We start from the raw sequence: 15,509 nt of genomic DNA, 5'->3' as shown, positions 1-15,509 counted from the left end.
CTTCCTTCTGCCAAACAAAAAAAATCAAAAACCCATGTACTCAAAGCCCCTCCCTACTCCTGTCTGTGTGTATCTCTATCATCTTCCAGATATATGATTACTTTCTGTCAATTAGTGGCTAACTCAGCCAGCCCCTGACCCAAGGCTGATTTTATTCAATTAACGCAAATGCAAACTTGGGGTTCACAGTGCTATCAAATATCCTGCAACATGTATGTATGTGCACCATGTGTGTGCCTAGTGCCTGTAGAACCTGGATTCCCTGGAACAGGAGTTACAGATGGCTGCGAACCACCATGTGGATGCTGAGAGCCAAACTTGGGTCCACTGCAGGAGCAGCAAATACTCTTAACCACTGAGCCATCTCTCCAGCCCCTGTGTGTATTTCTATACTGTAAAGAGATACTGCATTAATTTAATTAGCAATTGATATTACATTAGTTCAACTATCAAAAGCGTGCTTAAGGAAAAAGAAGGGTAATGAAATTTAAATTCTAGTTAACTTTATGACTGATTACAGAGTCACTGGGAACTTTTTCCATAAATAGTGGAAGTGAAAACTTTTTCAAAGATCGCGGGGCCTGTGGGCTGGGACTATGACTCAGTGGTACTCTGCCCTGGTGGGTGCACTGGTACTAGCGTGCTTTTAGGCCCTGGGTTCATTCAGTTGCCCAGCCCTGCAAACAACGGAGATAGTGATGATGCCTGGAAGAAAGAGTAACAAGTGAGGAGCTCAGATGTTTGATTCTCAGGATCTCCACCTGTGAAATGAGATTCCTTTAGAGGCAAGCAAAGGATGACCCTAGACGAGCCACCTTAACAGAGCTGAGTTGTTTTAAAGGAACTATTGCCCATGACCTTGATAGGAGCAGCTTCCATTTTTTTTTTTTCTGACAAGCACAATGCTTATCACCTTGATAGTAAATGTAGGTAACAGGACTAAATTTTCTTTTAGAATATCCTCATGGACATCTCCTTGAATATGGAGAAAGAGTGTGTGTGTGTGTGTGTGTGTGTGTGTTTGAGAGAGAGTATCATATATGTGTGTATCACATGTATCAGGTGTGCATACCGTGTGTGTGTGGTACTGTGTGTGTTTGAGAGAGAGTATCATATATGTGTGTATCACATGTATCAGGTGTGCGTACCATGTGTGTGGTACTGTGTGTATCATGTATGTGTGTGTCACGTGTGTGTGCACTGCTTGCAAGTCTGTGTGCACATGTGTGTGCACATGTATGTGTATCACTTTTGCTTAGAGGACAGGCTTTTTTAGGGTGACCTGGTATCTAGCCATTAGAAATCAAAATGAGGGAGGCTAGTGAACTCCTATACCCTGTCACCCTGTGAGATCTGCTCATGCACCCCACCCAGAAGTACGCATTGCTTCAGAAGAGCTATTGAGGGACTGAAGAGAGACCCTATCATCCTGGGCACACAGACAGTTCCTCCACCTGGGCTCTACTCTGCTCTGGCCCAGGGTAACGAGTCCCTTGTCTCCCCAGATCTAGCCATGGCTTCCAGCGTTGTTCAGATCTCTCCACATCAGCTCTGGCAGCTGAAGAGATCAAGAAAAGCAAAAGCAAAACTGCACCCGGCTTTGAAACCGTGTTTCAAACTTTCTGGTTTTTACCGTGATGTCTGGGAACCGCAGCAGTGATCAGCACTGAAGGCTATCCCTGAAAGTGTAGTAATGGCCTTTATGAATTGATTGCAACTAGCAGCTGTCCAGTTGTATTTGAGGCCCACTTGATAGGAGGGAACTCATGTCTGATGGTGTAAACCTAGCCATCTCCATGTGCCTAGTGAGGTCAGCCATCTCAGAGGAAAGCCTGCTACTGCCCGTTTCCTAAGCCAGTTTAATGGCCAAAGGCACCTTAAATACTCATCCTTACACCCCCAGCTAAGCGTAGCTTTCCCCTTCGTCAGAGAAGCTTCTTCTGCAGCAGGCAGAGACCAGTACAGAAAGCCACAGCTAGTCAAAATGCAGAGAACGACTGACTGTGGGCTGCCCGGCCCCATGGGATACATCTACAATGCAGATCTTCTATCCAAGGCTCAGGGAGCCTCACAGAAGGTGGTGGACAGAGATGGTCAGAACCAGAGGAACGGGAAATGTGCGGCAAGATTGTGTCCTATATTCGTGAAGTCCCAGCAATCTGGCTGCCTAACAAGACCTGAGCAATGACTACAGTTAACGCAATGCCCCTGTGGATTGGAGAAAACATCCCTAGATGAAGGACTACAGGTAATGACAGACTGAGGAGGGAGGAGAATTAACCCCACCTGGAGGTGAACACCCTAAATGGTTATTTGATCGCCAAGTGGTCAGCCCCCTCAAAAAATACACATGGAAGCAACACTGAATGGACTCTTCGGGTGGCACGTGTGTGTCTGTTTACACGTACGTATATGTGAACAACAATGATTACAAAATAAGAGGCCATGAATTTGAAAGAAAAGGGGACCATGAAAGGTGTTAGAAGGAAAAGAGGGGACAGAAATAATGCAATGATATTTTAACTAAAAATAATACTTTTTAAAGCTTTTGGCTTTCTTTTTAAGGTCCAAATAAATTTTCCATCCTATTCAATAATGGTTAATATAAAACCTTTAGTTCAAGCAAACTAACAGTTAATTTGGTTGATACTCTAGGAAGCTGCCTGTGATTGAACTGTGGCTTCCCCCAGCTCAGTTGTCCAGCCACCCAGATAGCGCATTCTGAAAGGGAGAAGCATGGATGCTCAGACAGCGATACCTAAGTCTGACTTGATGGATGTCCCTCCTCATCACACAGATCCTTAGGCTCTGAATTACTAGCAAGGAAGGAGAATGAGGAGAGGAAGCCAGGGTGCATGTGTCCATTACACATTTCAGTGTTTGGATGTGCACATGTGTACACAGGCACACTCCACTGCGTGTGTGCCTGGAGGGGTAAGGGAAGATGATGCCCTCCGATGTCTCCCCTATTATGTCTCTGCTTTTTACTCTTTTTCTTTTCTTTTCTTTCTTTCTTTTTTTTTGTAATTTTTTGTTTTGTTTTGTTTGTTTTGTATTTTTGTTTTCCAAGCCAGGGTTTCTCTATGTATGTATCCTTGGCTGTCCTGGAACTCACGCTGTAGACCAGGCTGGTCTTGAACTCAGAGATCCACCTTTTTAGAGCAGCTGGCCAGTGAGCCCCACAGTTCACCTACCCTCTCTACCCACAAGCCACAGCTCAGTTGTACGGCCATGCTTTTATGTGAAGACTGGGATCCAGCTTCGGTCCTCAGGCTTATGGAATACGCACACTAGCCACTGAGCCATTTTGCCAGCCTTCCAAGTTACACAATTCAAAACAATGGTCCCTGACTTTAGTTTTCAGGTAATACCGTTAGCTTTGTCTCAATTGGTCCAGTTTAGTGAGCTGTAAGAAGCCATCTTTTCCTGCTGCTGCGGTTTGCTCCTCCATCCCACTGAATATTTATGTATTTGCTTACAGACAGGGTCTCCTACAGCTTATCCTGCCCTCAGTCTTGCTAGGTAGCTAAGAATGACTTAAGCTCCAGGTCCCAAGTGCTGAGATTATAGGAGAAGGGACTCTGGCCAGTTGGAGTGTGGTGGACACAGCTCTGGCAGGCCTTACCCTTCTCTCCATTCCCTTTGCCTTGCTGAAAACTGCTAGGTTGTATTCCTAACACTAGCCAATACTAGGCCTGCTCCCTTATTTGGCCACTTCCGCCTCCTGAGGCTGACTATCAAGGTCCAGTTATCAAAGTATTGAAGTCCAGCAATCAAAAACCCCCTTTGGCTCACCTAAATAACATGCCCAATTAAAATTAAACACCTCATGCTAACACAAGATTTCCTTTGTACCTTTATAAACTACCATTTGCCTATGGGCCAGTCTGTCTTCTCTCTATCCAGGGACAGTCCTTTGTCCCTCAAGGACAAACACCCTACCCCCTCTCCCTTGTTCCATTCCTTATCCCTGCCCTCTGTCCCTCTGGGGCAAATAAATCTCTGTGAAGAGAACTTGGTTTTAGGGATCCTGACCTGATACTTGTCCCTTCCGTAGGTGCATGACATCACGACTGATTGTGCAATTTATTTTAGCTATGTAGATTGATATTCACAATGAGAAAAATCTGTTCCACCAGGCTGTGGTGGCACACGCCTTTAATCCCAGAATGCAGGAGGCAGAGGCAGGCAGATCTCTGTGAGTTCAAGACCAACCTGGTCTACAGAGCGAGTTCCAGAACAGACTCCAAAAAAAGCTACACACAGAAACCCTGTCTTGAAAAAATGCCCCCCCCAAAAAAAAGAAAAAAGAAAAATCTATTTCAAGTGCCCAATTTATTACCTCGTCTTTTCTCTTCCAGTTATAGTCTTTCTTGGTTGTTCGAAGATCACCACTGACTGAGGTGAACAGAATTAAAAAAAAAAAAAAAAACAGTTAGGAGTATTGGAGTACCAGTCTGCTCTCTCCACAAGTTCCCCTCGTTTCTTCCTTTGGAGCTTTGTAACATGCTCCTCAAAATCTAACATCCAGGCTGGCAAGCAGGATCCCCAAACAAAGTAGGCTGTATACAGCCTAGAGTGTACAGTGTGAGCTCCAGAGGAAGGCCTGCTCCCCTGCACAAATCAGTTGATGTCTCACTGACTCTTGCTACATGTGGGAGTGAGGGCTGCATACTGGTAGGTCTCTCTCTCTCTCTCTCTTTTTTTTTTTTTTTTTTTTTTTTTTTTTTGATGAAGACCTCAAAATCTACATTTGTAAACGTGAAACTTCTACATGTTTTCCCATGGCAACTCATTGAAATTTTTCAAAGCAAAATATGTGTCAGAGTCCCAACTCAAAGAACTGGGTTGAGACCTGGTCTTAACCATTTGTGAGTTGTGTCTCAAACCCACCAGAGAATACTAATGATTGTGCTCTCCTTTGTCCAGTACCCTCCAGAGAGCCCGAGGCAGGAGAGAACTACTCTCAAAATAGCAACCCATTAAGAATTGCATGGTCTCATGCTCTGTACACTCAGTTATGTTTCAGGCTGGGACAGGTGGGATGGTGCTGACACAAAGCCCAGCAAGGACAATGAGCACAGGATGAAGTCCTTGAGTGTGTTTCCCCAGAACAAAGCCTTCCTACCTCCTCTTCTCTGTGACATCAGCGCTCAGCGACCTGATTGAGCATTGCCATCTATTGACTTCCATTACTTAATGACCTCCAAAGTATAACCAGGGCAATCCAGTCCACTTGTGGCACTGAGTACAGTTTGTAATACTCAAAGACGGTGGGTCAGGTTTCATATTCCCTTCAGTTTCTGGGAACAGACCAGCTCCCCGCCTTTGACCCCGGGGTGGGAGTCGCTCCTCTCCCCATTTTAATAGCACCCCAACAGCACTTTGTTGGCCCACCCGACCAGGGCTGGTTATTTGTTATCAAGGTGTATGCAGGGAAGGACAGAGGAGAGGCAAGAGCCACATGGATTTTAGTGGCTGGTAGGTACACTCCCAAAACCAAAGTCGCAGCCATCGTGGGCCCTAGAGTGGGGACCACCTCCAATCACTTTGCAGAATTAAAAGGCTTTGGCATTTGTCCACATGCTTCAAGGTAGTTTTCTCACCACTAAAAGGTTATCATCCCTTACCCATGGCAGGGGTAGCTGCATCATTTTTGACAGGTTCGGATGCCAGGATTATCAGAAGCTTGCTTACATCTGAAATTCCCTGGATCTAAAAGCAAAAGAAATAAAAATTAGTCAAAAGAACATTGATCCCCAAGGGCTGCTTCCCAAATGTCTTTGTAAAGAATGCAAGAAACAAGTTGAAACTTAGCACTAGGTCTCCAGCCTAAGCCATGTGTGTGTGTGTGTGTGTCTGTCTGTCTGTCTCCTTGTCTTCTGAGACAAGGGGCTTGTAAGAGTTAGCCAATAAGAAGTTAGAGCTAATAGGCCAAGCAGTGATTTAATATAGTTCCCGTGTGATTATTTCGGGTGTAAGATAGTCGGGCGGTCAGGAACAAACAGGCAGGCCTTCTCAGTCAGATTGGGAGGTCCTTCTTTCTCCCAGCATTCAGTTCTGTCTTCCCTGACTACCTAAATTCTGCCCTATCAACAGGCCAAGGCAGTTTCTTTATTCATTAACCGATAAAAGCAACATATAGAAAGAAGGACCCAGCTAGGTGGTGGTGGCACACAACTTTAATCCCAACACTTGGGAGGCAGAGGCAGACTGATCTCTGTGAGTTTGAGGCCAGCCTGGTCTACAAGAGCTAGTTCCAGGACAAGAACCAAAAGCTATGGAGAAACCCTGTCTCAAAAATCATAAAGAAAGAAGGACCTCCCACACTAGGGGCTGGCCTCCAACTCACTAACATCTCTCTCAGCCAAACTGCTGGGACTCCAACACATACCATACAAACCCAGGCAAGCCCTATCCTTTTACTTCGAAATCCCCTTCCATGTTGTTTCAAAGAAATATTAGGCCAGAAAAATAATTTTCTTTTGCCTATTTGTGGAAGCCAAAGCAAAAATGTCTACTTTCCTTATAACTGGACTAGAATACCTCGTTTAGAAAGAAGGGAATGGCCAGCAAGCCATGAATGACTGTTACACCTACACCGAAGATAAACGACTCAAGACCAGCCTTCCCACTGGCTTCCCAGAATGCTAGGAGAGGAACAGTGATTGCACTAAGGTCTCTAAATTCTGAATTATCTCACTGAGTCCTCATACTGGCCTAACTGTTAGGATTTGTGGTGCGGGTGACCCTGGCAGGACGCGGTGGGAGGGGTCGTGGAGAGTGGGAAACAGACAGATCCTCCATGCAGAGAGAGCTTGGGTATAGAGTTTATTTAGTGGGTGTTGTGTGGGTATAAGGATAAGGAGTTATGGAGGGGAGAAAAAGAGGGAGAGATAGAGGGACAGAGAAAAAGAGGAAAGAGGAAAGGGGGATGAGGAGAGGCTGCCTCTTTAGAATAAGGGATGAAGAGAGAAAGAAGAGAGAAAGCATGAGATCAGATTGGAAGTGGGCAGAGCTTGTCTCTTAAAGAAACAGGGTACCCAGGTGATTGGGCAGGCCAGCATATTTACCACTATAACACTAACAGCATGGCTGCTGCCTGCATCCTCTTTACATTAAGTAGCAAGCCAAAGCTCAAAACAATCGGGCAGCGTGCTTGGTTCCTGCATCCAGTAGGTACCAGTCTACTGTTAAATCCTGGCTCCAAACTTTGCTGTCTTAATGACTAGCTATTTTAAGCACACAATTAACTGTTGTCATCTGAGTTTTAAAGCTCCTTATGGAGCACAATGCAAAGCAAATAGCTCTTTAGAAATTATACTTTTTACCTGATCACAGGACTTAGGAATAATGCTGGGTGCAACATGCGATTCTTCCGTCTTGCTATTAATTACGTTGCCGTACACAAGAATAACGATTTTCATGGCCACATGATTAAGAGTCATTTCATTATAGCTTGACAGAGTCTCCACATATGCATAATTGGACACCACACACTTCTGAAACTTTAAATCCTACAAGAAAATCACAATTCTTTATAAATCAAACAGACGAATTCATGCTATCAGGAAGGAAACAGGTGCCCTTGTCTGAGTTCCTTGAGGATGTCAGAATGCACGTAGATTCTGGAATTGACAGAATCTATCTAACGTTTAGCGTGGCTTTTGCAAATGTCCCTGAATTGGGTTTCCCTGTCTGATGAACAAGCCATCAGTATCACCGTGTGGTCAGCCATGTGCTACTGGACTTCTAGGCTTAACCAGGCTGAAGATGCATAGGTTTCTTCTAGCAGTAAGCAAATGTCTCACTTGACAAGTGAATGTGCAATAATAACAAAGCCCCAAATCAAGGCAAGCCAGGCATTGCATCTGGGCCATACAGCAAGGCTCAGAAACGTAGACTTTGGAATGGAACAGCAGCTGTTGTGGATATACTTGAGTTCGTACCCCAAAGGTTTAGATGAAGCCCCAGTGTCTCCAAATATGACTTTATTTGGGAGTAGAGTCTCTGTAGCCAGGTAAGATGAGGTTATGTAGGAGTGGGGGAACTTTGTAGACCAACTTGAATACAGGCAGAATGCTACATGAAGATAAAGGCAGCCAAGTCCAAGCCAAGGAAAGAAGGCTGAACCAGATGTTTCCCATCTGCAGAAGCTCGCCTTGCTTTCAGGGAAACCTTTGGTTGTCAGTCACCGACAGGCAAGCGAAGGGCTTATTTTCTGGGGGCATCATCTCAGCCAGGTCACCAAAAACATAAGAAAATTAGCAAACAGGTTATGGAAAATTTTGCAACAAGTAGGGGGAAGAACCTAGAAGTATGGTATCGGGGTTTGAAAATGTGAGAATATTTCAATAGAGCGGAGAAGCAAAGAGCATTCATGAACGTCTGGGGTGCTAAAAAGTCTTCTTTGGGTAATGCTTTCATGGGGTTATCAGAAGGAAAAGAGTCCTCAAATCTTCTCACAATTGTTCTCTCTTTTTGATGCTGTTGTTGTTAGTGTTTTTTGTTTAAAAAAAAAAAACAGCTTCCCTCTCATTTCAGGTTTTCACACCTAAAATTATTTTTGTTTGTTTTGTTTTTGGCTTTGTTTTAAAGCAGATTCAGTCTGTAGTTGAGGTTGACCTCTCGCTCTTGATCCTCATGCTTCTCCCTCCTTCCCTCAGTTGAAAGTGACGTTTTTAAAGGATTGCTTATAAAACCACAATGTCACTAATGAGTTAATAATGACTAATTATGAAATCCTTAGTATCACTTAATAGTCAGGACACAATCAAGTTTCTCAAGTTGTGGAAGATGCGATTTAATACCCAAAGTACTAAATTTGTTTTTTCTGTATTTACATTATTGGATTCGGACAGTCTCTCCTCCCCTTCTTAAAGCCCCTGAGTTATTGGGGGGGGGGAAATGAAGTGCATTTTTGCTAGGCAGAATAAATGAGGTTCTGAACTTATCTGATGGGGTAGGGGGGAATCGAGTAGATATTCCTTGAGGAGTAAGACTGGAGAGGTAATGGTGAGTGCTGTCAGTTTGAAAGAATCTCGAATCACCTGCGAAGTGGCCCTCTGGGTGTGTCCATGAGGGATTATCCTGACCTGTGAATTAATGTAGAAAGCTCCATCTTCACTGTGGGCAGGACCATTCTCTGGGCAGGGGACCCTGAACTGGCACAGAGTAGCGAAGGGAGGCTGAACACTAATCTACATTCATTGCTCTCCACTTCCTGACGGCAGGTGTGCTGTGACAGTGGCATGCATCATCCTGCATCCTTGACTTCACTGCCAGCATGGGCTGTGCCCTTGAACTGTGCCCTCAAATAAACATGGGTGCTGCTTTTGTCAGAATATTTATCGCAGCAATAGTGTGGCTAAGTAGGTTGTGGATAAACATTATTGTCCCTGACATTTTATATTGGAACATTCTTATTTACATCATGAATTTGCAAGGCCTGTGAATCAACATGTAAGTATAAAGAACAGTTGTCCTGCTGTTGAAATAGTTCAACATCCTGGTCTTAATGGCTCATTCTAGACGAGCAATTGTCTTACTCTTCTGGAGAGGCAACATAAAAGGAAAAGGCTCTTACTCGCCTTACTCCTCCGCCAAGGTTTTCCTGAAAGTAATTATCCTTTGGAAACAAAACCTGACTGGCTTGGAGGATGCACTGTTTCTAACCCAAGGTTTACAGTAAGCGAAAATCGTTGAGCTTTGGGTCTTTCACCTCCTAGGCTTCTGACTCACAGTAGGGGTGAGAATAAAGACTAAGTCACTTACAAACACAAGACTACAGATGACGCTGGCCAGGGGCCGACTGGAACCACTACACTTTGGAGGAAAAGCTCGCCAACAAGTTCTGTAAACCTAAGAGATGTGTGTCCAGGGTTGTTCATTAAGTTCTTCTGATTGGATTGATGATAAGTTCAGCTTTGGGGGTATCTACTTATTCAAAAGCTTCTAATTCTATTCTTTATAGGGATCTTTGAGATAGCCTGTGACAAGAGGATTAACGGCTCACAGGGATTTAGGATAAGACAGCTGTTAAAACCAACTTTAAAAAATCAAACACCACCTTTCTTTCTATCTTTGTCTGAAAAATACTTCATTTTAAAAAAATTAGTGCCTACAAATGTATTTACATTTTCTTCATATAACTTACCTCACCAGCAATAACTTGTTCAAAATACTGATTTGCAACACCAAGAGCAAGCTTGAGCCATATTTTATATTCCAGAGATGGCCAGAAGACATCAAAACCTTCATATAAATCCTCCAAGGAGATGAAGAAAGCCTGAAATAACAAGGTACCAGGACACAGACAGCTAGATTAAAATCAGTCATTAAACAGGATGGCCACCATCTCCTCGGACAACCAGTTACCAACTCAAGGATACTCTAGCATCAATATGGTACTCTAATATTCAAAAGAATTAGCGTTGTGAAAAGATTATATAATATGATAAAAACCTGTGGTCCAGTGAAAGGTATACACTTTTAAAGTAGCCCCTGAGGGGCTGTAGAGATGGCTCAGCAGTTAAGAGCTCTGGCTTTTCTACAGAGGACCCAGGTCTGGTTCCCAGAACCCAGGTCAGGTGGCTCACAACCATCTGCAACTCCAGCTCCTGGGATCCAATGCCTCTGGCCTCTGCTGTCACCTGTACTCACTCACATACACACACCTGCGCGCACACACATGTACACAACTACACATGATTAAAAATAAAAAGAAAAATTTTTTTTAAAAAAAACAGATATTCATAATTCAATAGTTACATTGAAATTCTGTCTCATGAGCGTAAGATTCGGGAAATGGGTTTCTCACTACAGTTCATTAACAGTGCTCCCGACTTATAGGGTCCCTTTTCAGAAGCAAACTCCTTCCTCTCTGCCGGGACTCCAGCGTAATGAATTGTCATGAGCTCATTCAGATCTGTGACTAAATACATCCTTTCTCTCCTCTCCCACAAACAACAATTGGAACAATTCCTTCCTGCTTCTCCACATCCCCCTAAGACTATGTTCCTTCTATCAGCCTAGAAAACTGAGAACAACTTGTGATAGGAACAGCAGATCTTTTTGGGAGGGTTGTCCATACCAAATGATATTTCAATCACTTTTTTGTTGAACCAGTAACTAACGTGATACTTGGCAAGTGTAAACAAAAGGAAGGGAGTCTGAAAACAAATGAGTATTCTTCCATGCTTTCAGAATGGTGCAATTCACACAGCATAACACTGCAGACCATAACGTCATCTAATCTCCATGGCATCGAAGGACAGGCTTCCTCTCAACTTAAATACAAAGGAAACCAAGACTCAAGGAGGCTAAGTAACTTATCCACAGCAAGATGCAGCAGAGCTCAGCAGAGATTCATTTGTGAGAGATTAAGTCTCTCTTCTCTGAGCTAGTCCATACTGCTACCATTGGCTGATCATGTGATCAAATAAAATATCACACCCCAACTAGAGAAAAGATACTGGCATTTCTTATCAAGAATTAACTAATAACCTACAACTGAAGTATTTTGTACCTGCAAAGTAGTTTCACAGATGGCAGTATATTCAATTTCACGCTTAAGCAAGCAGCTGAGCTCACCAAGTACATCTCCACTGGTACAGTACTCTGTGTACATAGTCTTGAACTGTCTTTCAGTCCCCTGGTTTGCGTCTAACCCAAAGGTGGGAGATGAGCTATGCAACTGTAGGGGAGAGATTATGAAAAGGGAAATAAAAATGTTAAATTCTTTGAGTATTCCAATAGCTTCGACTCTGTCTTACAATTGTTCTAGAGCAAGTCAAAGATTTTTTTTTAACGAGATGTGTCAAGAATTAAGGAAAGAGTTGACTTTCACAAAAGTCATGGTTTAGTCCGTATTTTAACACTTCAAGGCAAAGGTTTTCCTCACATAAAAAGTCAAGTTGTTGATCTAGGAATGTAGCTCAGGGGTACCAGTGATGGAGGTGGGTCTTGTATCTTATCTGTTGCTTTCATTGGTTAACTAATAAAGAAAACTGCTTGGCCTGATAGGACAGAAAATTAGGTAGGCAGAGTAAATAGAACAGAATGCTGGGAGAAAGAAGCCGAGTCAGGCAGTTGCCATGATTCTCCCACTCCAGACAGATGCAGGTTAAGATCTTTCCTGCTAAGCCAGCTCGTGGTGCTACACAGAATATTAGAAATGGGTTAGATCAATATGTAAGAGCTAGCCAATAAGAGGTTAAAACTAATGGGCCAAGCAGTGTTTAAAAGAATACAGTTTCTGTGTAATTATTTCGGGGCATAAGCTAGCTGGCGGCCAGGAGCCAGGCAGCAGGAATGCGCCCGCAGCTCCTTCAAAATACCAGCACTGGCCTAACATGCTTGAGGCCTCAAGTTCAATCCTTAGCACTGAAAAACAAAACAAACAAACAAAAACAAGATTCTTATAAGGATTAAATAACAAATCACATTGCCTTTCTCAAGTACTTTTATAAACCTTAAGAGTAACCTCTTCCTTTCTCCATCACTTTTAACATACTCCTGGTTGGAGAGCCCTAACCCAAGCTAACTGAAATCTAAAATGCTCCAAAATCTGAAAATTTTTGAGGACTGAAATATCACCATTGATGGAAAATTCTACGCTTGATCTTGTGGGATGGATCACAATAAAAATACTGTATACAACTGCCTTTAAGATATGTAGAAGGCTTACAAAGAAACAAAAATGAATTTCATGTTTAGACTTGAACATTACTCCAAAGAGATCTCATTTCCAGGCTGAGAATAAGGATGAGCCACCCACAGAATTCCTGGTGTCAGAAGAAAGACTCGTCTATCAGGAGAAAAGCTACCATGTGTATATTTTCTGACTCTTGTTTACATTCTGTTCATTTTTATGAGAAATGCATAGAGAGATTGAGAATTGTCCTCTTCCCAGTTATAGACAAAGCTGCAATAAATTATTTTTCCCATTCTTTATGCTATGTTGTTTTCTTCATAGGCAGTGAGAGACACTAACACTTTGAAAGGAGAGAGGGGGAGAGACAGACAGACAGACAGACAGACAGACAGACAGACAGAGAGACAGAATGGTGGCACAGTCCTACAGTCCCTGCACTTGGTAGGCAGAAGCAGGTGGATCTCTGGATTCAAATCAAGTCTGATCTCCAGAGTTCCAGGACAGCCAGATCTATACACAGAAACCCTCTCTCAAAAAAAAAAAAAAAATTCTCAGGACCAAATAGCCACAAGTAAGATTCTGGGGGTGCCATAGCCAAAAGACCCAACATATTGTCCCTTCATGACCACCAGTTTTGTTACCAGAAACACACACACACACACACACACACAAAGTCTGTCAACTTCTCATAACCTAGAATAACCTGAGATGAGTCTCAAATGAGGAATGATCTAAGCCAGGCTCTTCTATGGACATGTCTGTGAGAGATTGTCTTGATTTTTTAAATTGACCTGACCACTGTGGGTAGCATGATTCCCTAGGCAGAACCCTGAACTTTACAAGAGTGAAGAAAAATGGTTGAGCACAGGCAAGCGATGATGAGTTTGCTCAGTCTTTACATCAGAGGTCCTATGGGGGCATCTTTATCCCTGGCATGAAAGTTTCCTGGAGAAATCCTTATTCCTAGGACACCTCTTTTACAATACTAAATGTGTATATATTTAACTTATTTTATATACCATGTCCTCTCCTTTTATCCTTCCACTGGAAAATAAGTTCCAAATGAGCTGAGATTTCTGTCAGTTTTTTCAACCCAGTGCTTACTCATGATAGCAAAAAGTAATCTGTTCAATCAACGAACTAAACTGCCTCGAATCAAATCCCTGGTATTACATTATTTCTTCATATTATTTTTATCACAGTAGCTTATTTTCATTAGTGTGAAATTTTCTGAAATACTCATTTTAAAATTCAAAAGCTAAATATACTCTTTTCCCTAGGATAAAGGCTTGTCACATAAAATCATCAGCTGGGAACTAGGAACTGATCAGTGTATAAGCCACGCTGACCACTGTAGTCAACTACTAAGATACCAGTATGAAGGAGGAGACAGGATTCTTGCCTCCCATCACACTACAGAATTCATATTCTTTCTATCTATCTATCTGGTGTGGGACAATTGTCTATATTCTGACAATTATGTTTTAAATAAAACGCTGATTGGCCTGTAGCCAGGCAGGAAGTATAGGCAGGACAACCAGACAGGAAGTAGAGGCAGGTCAATGAGAACAGGAAAATTCGGGGAAGGAGGAAGCCCATTCCTCCCCAGTCCTGTCCAGACACCGAAGAAGCAAGATGTGACCTGAGAGACATGTGTACTGAGACATGTGGCTAACATAGACAAGAATAATGGGTTAATATAAGTTAAAAGAGTTACTAAGAAGCCTGAGCTAATGGGCCAATCAGTTTATCACTAATATAGACCTCTGTGTGATTTCTTTGGAGCTAAATAGCTGTGGGACCTGGTGGGAGGACAGAAACCAGGCAGGAGAGAAACTCAGACAACATCTGTCTGTCTGTCTGTCTGTCTATCTATCTATCTATCTATCTATCTATCTATCTATCTATCTCTATCTCCTCAAACAAAAGTCTCCTCATTGATCAACTGAAAAGTTTTGTTTTGTTCTTCATCCAACTTGACCTGTGAGACTCAGAGCTGCAGCCAAGCCCTTATGCCTGAACGCTCATTTAGGTAAATGAGTTCAAGTGCTTACTGGTTTCCACGCCTGAACATCCTGAACTACTAATTCCTCCAGCTTTTTTGTGAAGAGTAAGTAACAACTCTGAGTGCACTTTGTAAAATGGGAAGCACATTCGAGTATTAAGTATGAAGATTCTGTCGCGGCCGCCATCCTTACTCTCCACAGGAATGGTGTCACGTGGAAGAGACATACAATTTCAAACTTTTCAGCTCCAGAACTTACCCCTAAGTTACAACTGTATATTCAAAATGCATTTAAATGAAGAAAAATTAGTTGTTCTTACACTTGCCATTCCTGAAATAATTAAGAAGATTCCTTGGGGCATTTCACCTTCTCTACAGATGATATCACCGTAGTCAAAATAGGTGAGTCGAGTTCTTTCCTGAATGGCAAAATAAAGTAGGGAAGAGCTCAATCCTAAAATTTCATAGACCACTTGTCTAAACAGAAATAACGTTTTGGGTTTTTTGTTGTTGTTGTTGTTATGTTTTGGTTTGGTTTTGGGGGGGGGTTGTTTTTGTTTTTTTGGTTTTTCGAGACAGGGTTTCTCTGTGGCTTTGGAGCCTGTCCTGGAACTAGCTCTGTAGACCAGGCTGGCCTCGAACTCACAGAGATCCACCTGTCTCTGCCTCCTGAGTGCTGGGATTAAAGGCCCGGCTCACAGAAATAATGTTTTAAAATTAAAAATAGTTTTCAAATAGCATAAAAAAGGAAAACATCTTCTGGGATTCTTAGTTATAGTATATATACATATCACATCAATTTGAAGAAATAAAAACACAGGCAAACAAGAAAAAACTTCATGCTGAGTA

At 42.7% G+C, this 15,509-nt stretch overlaps 1 protein-coding gene across 1 annotated transcript in view; it reads right to left on the bottom strand.

Moving 5' to 3' along the window:
• Slc9c2 (solute carrier family 9 member C2 (putative)) overlaps positions 1 to 15,509 on the bottom strand; it is a 66,663-nt gene that overhangs the window by 4,869 nt on the left and 46,285 nt on the right. Inside the window, exons 22-27 of the mRNA XM_050130658.1 lie at positions 14,981 to 15,079; positions 11,528 to 11,695; positions 10,157 to 10,288; positions 7,332 to 7,517; positions 5,631 to 5,715; positions 4,343 to 4,398 (exon numbers count right to left, since the gene is read on the bottom strand). Coding sequence (XP_049986615.1) covers positions 4,343 to 4,398; positions 5,631 to 5,715; positions 7,332 to 7,517; positions 10,157 to 10,288; positions 11,528 to 11,695; positions 14,981 to 15,079 — 726 coding nt within the window. The remainder of the gene's footprint in view (positions 1 to 4,342; positions 4,399 to 5,630; positions 5,716 to 7,331; positions 7,518 to 10,156; positions 10,289 to 11,527; positions 11,696 to 14,980; positions 15,080 to 15,509) is intronic.

Source organism: Alexandromys fortis, unplaced genomic scaffold (assembly GCF_014885135.2).
Source record: "Alexandromys fortis isolate MF-2015 unplaced genomic scaffold, M_Fortis_MF-2015_v1.1 scaffold_346, whole genome shotgun sequence".
Classification (NCBI taxonomy): Eukaryota; Metazoa; Chordata; class Mammalia; order Rodentia; family Cricetidae; genus Alexandromys; species Alexandromys fortis.
Note: the sequence above shows the minus strand (reverse complement) of the source record. Positions and strands in the feature narration are given on the sequence as shown.